The 10,884-nt window shown below is 37.8% G+C and overlaps 1 protein-coding gene across 1 annotated transcript in view; it reads left to right on the top strand.

Moving 5' to 3' along the window:
* arhgef28a (Rho guanine nucleotide exchange factor (GEF) 28a) overlaps nucleotides 1-10,117 on the top strand; it is a 479,393-nt gene extending 469,276 nt beyond the window's left edge. The window contains exons 38-39 of the mRNA XM_043707577.1: nucleotides 1,704-1,823; nucleotides 3,712-10,117. Coding sequence (XP_043563512.1) covers nucleotides 1,704-1,823; nucleotides 3,712-3,893 — 302 coding nt within the window. The 3' untranslated portion in view covers nucleotides 3,894-10,117. The remainder of the gene's footprint in view (nucleotides 1-1,703; nucleotides 1,824-3,711) is intronic.
* Nucleotides 10,118-10,884: the final 767 nt, after the last annotated feature.

Below are 10,884 nucleotides of genomic sequence, written 5' to 3'. Positions count from 1 at the left end.
GATGATACGAAGATAGGTGGACAGGCAGGTAGTATTGAGGAAGTGGGGAGGCTGCAGAAGGATCTAGACAGTTTGGGAGAGTGGTCCAGGAAATGGCTGATGGAATTCAATGTGAGCAAATGCGAGGTCTTGCACTTTGGAAAAAAGAATACAAGCATGGACTACTTTCTAAACGGTGAAAAAATTCATAAAGCCAAAGTACAAAGGGATCTGGGAGTGCTAGTCAAGGATTCTCTAAATGTAAACATGCAGGTTGAGTCCGTGATTAAGAAAGCAAATGCAATGTTGTCATTTATCTCAAGAGGGTTGGAATATAAAAGCAGCGATGTGCTACTGAGACTTTATAAAGCTCTGGTTACGCCCCATTTGGAGTACTGTGTCCAGTTTTGGTCCCCACACCTCAGGAGGGACATACTGGCACTGGAGTGTGTCCAGCGGAGATCCCTGGAATCGTAGGTCTAACATACGAGGAACAGCTGAGGATCCTGGGATTGTACTCATTGGAGTTCAGAAGATTAAGGAGAGATCTAATAGAAACTTACAAGATAATACCTGGCTTGGAAAGGGTGGACGCTAGGAAATTGTTTTGGGTCTGTGGAATTCATTGCCACAGAGTGCAGTGGAGGCTGGGACGCTAAATGTCTTCAAGGCAGGAGATTGATAAATTCTTGATGTCATAAGGAATTAAGGGCTACGGGGAGAATGCGGGTAAGTGGAGTTGAAATGCCCATCAGCCATGATTGAATGGCGGAGTGGACTCGATGGGCCGAATGGCCGTGCATCCACTCCTATGTCTTATGGTCTTATGGGAATGTTAGCAGTCAGGAATGTTGAGATTAAATGGGTTGAAGGGTTGCTTAATCCATACTTATCTATTGTTCTTGTGTTCCTGTCAAGTTAAAATATTAATGTTTTTCCCATTTTTAAGGTGAGACTTTCCTATTCCAAGAAATATGATCAAATTGTCATAATAAATAATGACTGCATCACAGAAGTGTGTGTGCACTGTTATATTAAGTTCATCTCTCGTTTGTCTGCCATATGTGTAACAATTATTGGGGTGGCATGGTGGCTTAGTGGTTTGCACTGCTGCCTCACAGCACCAGGGACCCGGGTTTGATTCCAGCCGCGGGCGACTATCTGTGTGGAGTTTGCACATTCTCCCATGTCTGCGTGGATTTCATCTGGGTGCTCCGGTTTCCTCCACATCCAAAGATGTGCAGGCCATGCTAACTTGCCCATTGTGTTCAGGGATGTATAGGTTAGGTGCATGAGTCAAGGATAAGTGTAGGGGAATGGGTTTGGGTAGGATACTTTTCGGGTGGTCAGTGTGGACTTGTTGGGCCGAAGGGCCTGTTTCCACACGGTAGGGATTCTAATTCTATTGCATCAATATTAACAGAATTTGCTGGAGAAACTGAGGTCTGGCAGCATTTATGGAGAGAAAGCAGAGTTAACATTTCAGGTCCTATGACCCTTCTGAACTGAACTAAACTCAAAATGTTATCTCTGTTTTCTTTCCACAGATAGTGAGTTTCTTCAGCAATTTTAGTTTTCTTTGTTTCAGATCTCCAGCATCTGCAGTTCCTTGTTTTATATTATTATGCAAATATTGTTTGTTGCCACTGGATAGCAGACGATGTTGCTTTTACCAGTGTTCAAATAAAAGTAACTTTACATTTTTTCTCTTCCAATGATTACAGTTTCCTGTGACCAAGCTAACTATATAAAAGAGATGGTTTACACAAAAGATAATCCTGATAAAGCAAGTGGTTCTTCAAGTCACGTGTTATTGGAGCATCAAAGTGTTATTTTCCATTCAGGTGAGTAAGTCATCTTAGAAAGCTTTTCCACTAATTAAGTAATGTGTCTGATTTCAGCTTCCCTGGGCTAGAAAAGGGAGAAATCAACAGCATTCCTGTTTTTGATTTCAATGTAGTGAAATCTTGTTTGAAATGTTCACTTTAAATGATTGCTGTTGTGGCTGATGGTTGAACAGTCTGCTGGCCCTCATAAGCTTGACCCATAGACTAAAGAATAGCCTCTTAAGCAACGTACCAGTGAGTTACTGGCACTTATGAAACAATCACTTATTGTGTTTCTTATGGGCAGGGTGCATGCTGAAAAAATATCTTTGATTCACAAATAACCTTGTGACCTTGCATTGGCGCAATATGATTGATGGTGACTTTAAAATCCTTGAATCTCTCTTTGAAAAATGGAAGAGACATTGTGAAAATTAGTAAAAAGCCTGTAACACGGGGAAATCTGAAATGAATTCTGAAATTGGATGCCTGTAAAAGTAAAATGACAGGTTAATATCTGTAGGCAAAAACAACCTGAAACAATGGGATATACTGGTGGACTTTGTAATTCAAATACTTACTTACTCTAAGATACTACTTATAAGTGAGCAATCATTAGTTTGAATCATACAGCTGTGAGACTTCCAAATGCTTTCAAAAATGACAAATTAGAGAAACTATTTGATGCTAGTGGTCGTTTTAATTCTGAGTGATAGGTTCCTGAATGTAGCAAAGTGGGGGTTTGACATAGTGCAGATCAGAAAGAGACACCCAGAGTTTATTTTTAGCCTCTGGGCAGGAACATGAACTAGGGAGCGACATTACTGTTTGGGAGCATCACCAGGCACTAGGCAGTCTTATTGGCATTCCTTTCCCCTTTTCAACAAAATGATGAGAATTGACTGTCCAGCTTAAAGTGAGGCAGTGGCAAGCCTAGGGTGTAGTCACTTGTACAGTATAAATATACCAGGAGGGTCATCCTGTGTGGCCTAGAGGAACATATTTTTCTTTCTAGCTTATGAAGGAATTCAAAACAAAATACAAAAATATATTTGTTGAACCTCTTCTCCAAGTTGCTGCCATTCCCAACATCTTTGACAGATAATGATGACCCCCCAGTATTTTGCTTCATAGAGGCATAATTTAGTGAGTTCAGTCGGTGTCTTGCCCAGATTGGTGAGACTTGTGTGTTTATTCCCTCTGGACGTTCCAATGTAATTATCAGGCAACCAGGCCTTTAACCTGGATAGGGATGGCCTAACATTTGAAACTGGTATCAAAAAGGTCAAAAGCCCACCTTGAGAGCTGCATGAATCCCAGACAAAGGTGACTAAATGAGGAGGGGGTTCACTGGTTGTTGTGGAAGGAGCTCGATGTAAAGGCAAGGGATGACATCAGAGACTTCTTCCAAATGTCATGCCACTTGATTTGGAAACAGAGAGTTCCTGGCAACAAGGACCACATCTGTAAGCTGCTAGTGTTCCTGGATGGTGGCACATTTAATGCCACTGCCAATTGAATGCCACAATAGTGGTATCAGGGTCTGCACTACAATCCCTCATGTCCAATTAAATGGATCTCCCTCCCGATGGCTGAACCCACCTTGTGGTGACTGACAATACGTTCCACCTCAGGTCAAAAGTGACTACAGCAGAGCTGTAAGTGATGAAGACAACAGAGCCTGATCTGCATGTTTAAAGAAACATCACCGCTTTGAGTAGTGACCTTGCCACCTGAAATTTAAAACTTCACTTGGCCAGATTAGGATAAGAAAGAACTGGGTATGTCCACCACTCTGTTTTAACTTTTTTTTTCCATTTGTGTCAAGTGGGGGAGCTAAAATAAAGCCCGCAATTTTTAAAGGTACAATCCAAAGTATATTAACTGTTTCTTTCACTTTGCACAGATCTGAATACCAAACGAACAACCTTGTCTGTTCGAAAACCAGCTTCAAGCACTCTGCATCAGGGGGGTTTACAGTCACAACGTGAAATGCAGCTGTTAGTTCAAGAATGCTCATATGTCCCACAGGAAAGCAAACATGGACAAGAAGATGGGGCTGAAGAGGAGAACGTATTCTACTTCTGAAAGTTCTTCAATATTAGAACTTTTGAGTCAAACTAGAACAACATATGGCCACCTTGACCTCTTGGTCCATATTCAGTTAAGTGTTACATCTAGAGAAATCTGGCAGTTAATTCTTTACTCAGCCTTATAGTCCCAGATATGCTTATGAACCTTGAAGTTTCATGAAATTTATTACACTTTTCAGTTTAGTGATAAGATTATGATATATGAAATACTATATCATCAGCTACGTCATGCTAGTTGAAGCAGTTATAAATCAAAAAAGACCATATCTAACTTGAAGTCTTCTTGTTTCAAGGACAGGTTTTGATATTTTTGCCTGAAGTTCTTAAGTTATTAATTACAATAATCTGATTTTCTTTAATCATAGGTCCAATTTCGAAGGTTAAACACTATCTTGCTTAGTCAGTTTATGCTTAATTTCCCAGGGTCACGGTGGCCTCCCACTATACAGGCTCTGTTTTATTTTATTAATTCTACTGCCTGTCATTATTAAAATTGTTGGGTGTGATTTATGACCTACTTAGACATCACTAAAGTTGGCTTTCAATTGTAATTTGATCCTCTCCATCATGAATTTAGTGTACATACATTTTTAAAGTCATAGATCTTGAAATTCCCTTGTTTGATCTATTTAAGCCCAACGTTTTGAACCATCATTTTGCATGCCTGCAACATTAGAGTGTTCCAGACAAAGAGAGACCCATTGTACTCTAATTGACTTATTGTTAACTAGGCAAATATCATAACCTACAAGTTTTTCATAATTGTTGGTTGCTTTCTGTGACATATAGCTATCCAATTCACTATTGAATTTCCCAACACTATTCATCTCCACTGATTCCCTGGGCAATTTGTTCCATATATTCATTATCCTCTGTGGGAAGGTTGTTAAATCAAAAATGCCTGTTACCTATCCCTGTTTTGGTCCAGTTCTCTAACCCTTACTGTACTATTTGTGTTCATGTTAAATATAGTACTAGTTTAAAGGAAGAAATAATTTGCATTTATATAGTATCTTTGATGATTCCAAGGAGTCCCACAGCAATGTACAGCCAATGTGGTCCTTAGTTTATGCCTTAAATTCTTGAACATGTCAATAACATTTCTTACATATGATTTTCTCAACGTGCAGGTACAAAATCCAAAGTATCAAATTAGTTCACCAGTGAGGATAGCACAGCATTACTAGCATGGGTGGCGAGTGTCCAAAACAGTATTCCAGATGCTATGAATTGATTACCACTTGTTGAGATTTGTATTTTATATGTTGGCTACAAATCTTAAGAGGTTGTTTACTTTTTTTCACTCAGTGTTATTATATATTATCTTGTATTTTCAAGATACTTCCCAGATACTCCCATATCTCCCTCATCTGTAATATGCAGAGTAATGCTGATTCACCCTCATATTTTTGTGAGTAGCAGGTACCAATTACCAATCTAATTTCCTTTCATATTAGCTCTTTTTATTCTATTATTTATAGTTATTTTCTTCTTCACCCATTTTTTTCAGGTTTGATAATACCCAGCATACATTTTTTCTGTTCCCATTCTCAAATAACTTTCGTATGTATTGGAAATAAAAGTGGATCAAACACTGGTCCCCAAAGGCATGCTGCAAGACATCATCTTGCTGATGCAGCTTCCTGTATAGTTCTCCTTCATTTCCTCTGATTCAGCCAATTTCCAGTTCAGTTCAGAAACTTGGCTGCCGTTTATGATAATGTGCCCCTTGAGTTTGTTAACAACTAAAACAGCCAACCATTAATGGTTGAATTTCTTTGCTAAATTGTTATTAATGACAGTCTGTGATCCAATTTCTCTCATTTGTTTAAAAGTTAAGATTTGTTCCACGAGTTTTTCTAAAATACTGGTTACATACACTACAACAGCACAGAATTTATTTAATCTTTATTACCAGATTTTCCTTGTACATTATAATCATGTTAATGCAGGAGTTTTTGAGTCACAAGGTAGATGCAATGATGGTCTAGTGCAAAGAAAGATCACACGACCAAAACTGAATTTGGATGCATTAAATTAATATACCTACTTATATTATCCTTTATTATAAAGGGACCAGAAAAAATGTTTATTATTCGTATGCTACAAAATAGAATTCCATTCCTAAACCTCTGATATGTTGCTTCTCTATCCTCTTGTAAGTCACTCCATAAAACCTATTTACTTGACCAATTATATATCAGTTTTGCCAATATAACTTTGTGGTGATGTGTCAAATTTTGCTTGATACCTATACAGGGAAATACACTGGGGTGCTTTTACTATGTTAAAGGCATTATATAAATGCAAATTGTTGTTAGAGCGGAGTTGGGTAAAATTGATGAACAGTTGCAGGGTCTAATGGATATGCTAAAAAAAACATTTATTTCTTGTTTGGTTGAATATTTCTACCACTTTAGGTAGAACTATATCAAATATATTTAATGCTCAGTGTAGATCCTATACAAAATAGGTCATTTCACTCAGAGGAGCTGTCACCCCATTTCCTAGTTGCATCTAATGCTAGAGTATTATTAAATGTCCGACTCACTCAGTGAGTTCTCAGATATTCTAAATGTCTATTTGGTTAAGAAATTACATATAATATGCCAATATCTACATTGCTAAAAGGATAAAACTAGATTGAGAGCACTTTCAAGTTATGTTTAGCTGTAATCATTGTAATTTAATTCAATGCTCAATCCTGTTCAGTAATTTTATTAGAATCATGTAAAATGGTTAACTGTGATGACCTATCTGTACACGTGTACTTAGGTTCCTGGTTATATTCATAGTGCCTGTGTTCCTACCCATCAGAATACGCATACAGTTGCATTACGTAGGGATGGATGTCATGGTCATATCGCAGTGGGAAACATAAAATCCAGGGCCATTTAATCATGGGAGAGATCTGGCACCATTCTCCTGGTAGTGGAAAGCCTTCCCCAAAATTTATGGTAACTCAGCCTTGACAATTAAATGGAGGCCACAAGTCTCCCATGTCCAACCAGCCAGAAAACCTGTTGGGTTTTGCGTGTGGTCACCAGGCAGTCGGGGTCCCTTGACATTAGATTGTGCCAGATTGAAGGACTCGCCATGAGGCTACTGAATGTCACTCCTTGCCCTTGTTTCCAACTACCCCTCCTCCCTCCCCAAATAGCCCTACCCCATGACCAGCATCATGCCTTAGTTAGCTGTGGCCTTGAGTCCATGCAAGATGCTGCGTCTCAGGTGCATGCAGTGCTGCTAGTAGTCACTACTCCTGCTGCTGGTCTTTGATTAGCCAGCAGCTCTTCGTAGAAGGGATTTCTGCCATCAGGATCTTCAATTGTAATGGACACTCAATGGAAGCCACTTAAATGTCAGAGGGATACTTGATTCCATTGGGCATCCCCCATGGAAATGACCTACCCAAGCCATGGATAATTGAATAGTGAGTGAGACCACATTAGTCCAACAAGTTCATAATATCAGCAATTACTCAGTACCTGATTTTCGCTATCAAATCAGGTAGCTTGAATTATGGAAGTTCCCTAGTCAGCTGACCTGCCCTGACTTAAAGGGCCCCATTAGCCCTAATTGCAGGTAGATTGGTGTCTAGGCAGGCTGCCTACAATTGTGGTTTTTCCTGGACTTTTTTCCAGTTGCTTTATGGTTGTTAAGCCAACTAGCCCTCACACAATCTCATTCCCTCAACCAAATCCTGTGGTCCCTGCTGGTTTCTATGCCAACTCATTCACAACTCTTTCCTTCTTCCCTTCCCCAGTTACCCCAATGCCACCTCCATGCCAACACAAGCTCCACACCTACATATTGACCACCTCCATGCTCATGCCACACCTTGTCAAATTATGCTGTCCCGCTATAGCTTCTCAATGTTGATATGCCACATCCATAGTCACTGACCCGTATTCACTATGGCTGGAATTTAGGACTCGCGTGGAAATGAAGAAAAATTAAACTTGTGAGAATCTAATCTAGTGCTCACTCATATGGTAGTGAAAAATTCCCATTAATGAAAACTCATTCAAAACTTTTATATATTGCCAAGTGGTTACTGTCTTATTAAAAACAAATGTCTATTCAGACCCCATAACAAAAACCTCTAAATCCTTAAGTGCCTCTTGAAACTATCAATCAAACTGAACTCAATTAGGATAATTGTAACTTCTGAAACTTAGCCAAGCATTAATAATGATGCCATAATGGCTACTGGGAATTATGAAGCCATCTGTTGATGGTAATTTGTTTTCAAAGCTACAGCAGATGGCCTGTCAAGGCAGTCCAGCAGAGGTCATTTTTTTCCACTTTTAAAGAGTGGGCAATTTAAATAAAACCTGAGATCATGGCATTGAAACACACCTTATTTGCCCTTCAAGAGCTTTTATGTCTCCTCTATAAATTTGTCGCTCCAATTTGTGGGTTTAGGCTTTTGTAACTACCAGAGTTGGGATTGGTTGAATGGAGCATAAGTTTTATGTGGCCATACTGAGTTTAGGTTTCCTATTTGCTCGAGATACAACTTCCTGAAAATTGCAGCAAAGATTAGATCTGTTGTAAATAGGGTGTGTCTTATGCATCTGGGACCTTACCCACCATTTTTAAAGGCCTATGTACCTATCAACTCCACAAAAATCCAACCCTAAGTCCAAATGTTGTTCACATGATCACTAACCAAGTTAACTATTTGAATGACTAAACTCAGTTAAGTTATAGACCAAAGCAAAATAAGAACGAATTATACTATTTATATGTGTAATACAAAAATCAGAACTAAGACTATATATCTTTACACATCTGCAGGCAGTAGTTTTCAAGATGTACTAATAGAGCCAGTAATTTCACAATGAAACAAATTTGTGGTAATTATTTTATTACATTTGATGGTGTTTATGAAAGAATAGCTTATTTTAGCTGGTTGACAACTGACCAACTAAATTATAAATATAAATATAAATTATAAATATCTTCTGCACTAAAACAATAATATATCTGGAATGGTTTCTCAACATTAATCTTTGGAGTATACATACTGGTATCAGTATAATATAAGCACAACCCTAATGCGAAGAGTATACCATTCACCTCTGTTATATGTATCTCCAATTAAAAGAAGATATCATGATGCTACATTGCACTATACCTGCTTACCAAATCTGATGTAGAGGAAATGGAGATTTTAACTGATTTTCAGATTAAGATCAATGTGGCACAAGTTTAAAGGGGCCTTTCACATTTTTGATATTTAGAGAAGACACTGCCTCCAGTAGCAATAACTGAAGTATTAAAACAGTAACTCATTTTAAATTGCATATTTAATGAGAAATTTTAATGTACCAACTAAGATTCAAAGAAATGAGTAAAATAAGTAGTAATTTTGTAGCATTTGGCTCATGAAGAAGTGTATCAAACTTTGTTTTGTGGAGGGGCAGGAGTCAGAATATGTGTCAATTTCATCATAGTTCAGTTCTCAAATAATGTTGTGATGTGTTTACCATAATTGACATGAGATGTGTGGTGGTGAAGGGGTGGATAGCTCAAGTCCAGGAATAATAATCCTTTAAAAACTTAAGCTGATCATTTCAAGATGGTGAGTGAAGGATAGATTACTGAATACCCATGGTAATGACTTGAAGGAGTTTCAGCACCACAGTATCACAGAATGGAAATACATTTTCAAGCATGCAGTTACTTTCTGCTGATGTTGCAAAAATGTTTTGTAACTGGAAACTTAATTGTACTTAAACCCTAAAGCAGAACCTCTTGCAGAATATTGGGAACATAATTAAAAGTGGTGAGTCATCACACAAGTCACACCTGCTCAGCACTAGATTAGAATTACAGTCAAGAATGTACAGTTTATTGTTTTAATGAGATTTTTGAAGATATAAAACACATTTAACCAAACAAAAGCTTTGAATGGCTACCGTGTATCTTGAACTGTAAATACCGAACTGAATATATATTCATTAGTTTCTTCCATTTCTTGCACTTTGAATATTTAGAATTGCCGTATTCGCTTCAAGAAAATGCAGATTTTTATTCAAAAACTGAAGCTGAAATGAAAATGTACATGTAGTTCCATCTGCCTCTTAAAAGATCATGACATATGTAATTATTTCTTTATGTAAAAAAAAACACAAAATAATGTTGAATTTTATAGAATGTTCTAAATGAACCTTATCTGGCAGGCGGTTTAATAAAGTCTGAACAGATGTTCTGGAATGTCCTTGTGCAGTGTATCTAATTAATTCTTTGGTTGCTGATAGTTGTAAAGCAATAGAAGGAATGTAGCTAACTGAGCAATCAAAATTACTGGTAACAAAAAAAAACTCAGTTAATTCGCTTCTTGGTTGTTTATAAGTGTACTAAACTCTGAATTTGTTTGACAAAATGTATAAGTGAGGGATGCGCTGCAAAAATAAACTTAAAGTAGAACTCAAAGAAGAAAATCACCATCGAGAAATCCTAGCCTTTAAATATCACTGAATAGAATGTATGAAGTAGTAATTGAGTGTGATTAATCATTCAAATAGAAAGTAATTATGCCAATGAACTCCTCGGCAGAAAAGATTAAAAACTTAATTAGTTTAAAAAGTAGGCCACCAAGGGCCATCACGCATTGATCACATCTCTGTAGATAGTTTTGCAACATTTGGCATTTTATTTTGAATATAAATGTCACTGAGCACATCGTTCATCGTGTTTATTTGCTTTAAAGAAAATTAGATAGCATCTTAGTTAAATGCAAAAAGGTGCTTTCCATTTGTTACTGTTCGAGTAGCCATTCCTTCTTTTTGCTTCCTGTTTCTTTTTACCTGATAGCACACTCATGGACACCTTTTTCGGGTAGTTATTCCTAATCCTTGACCCAAGATATGGGGACAATCATAATTGAGCCCTAGTTTGTCTACGCATCCATTAATAAACAGGGATCACTTGATAGTGATTAGGAGCTGGGTGTACTGTTCACATTCTTTGACCCT

Source organism: Chiloscyllium plagiosum, chromosome 2 (genome assembly GCF_004010195.1).
Source record: "Chiloscyllium plagiosum isolate BGI_BamShark_2017 chromosome 2, ASM401019v2, whole genome shotgun sequence".
Classification (NCBI taxonomy): Eukaryota; Metazoa; Chordata; class Chondrichthyes; order Orectolobiformes; family Hemiscylliidae; genus Chiloscyllium; species Chiloscyllium plagiosum.
Note: the sequence above shows the minus strand (reverse complement) of the source record. Positions and strands in the feature narration are given on the sequence as shown.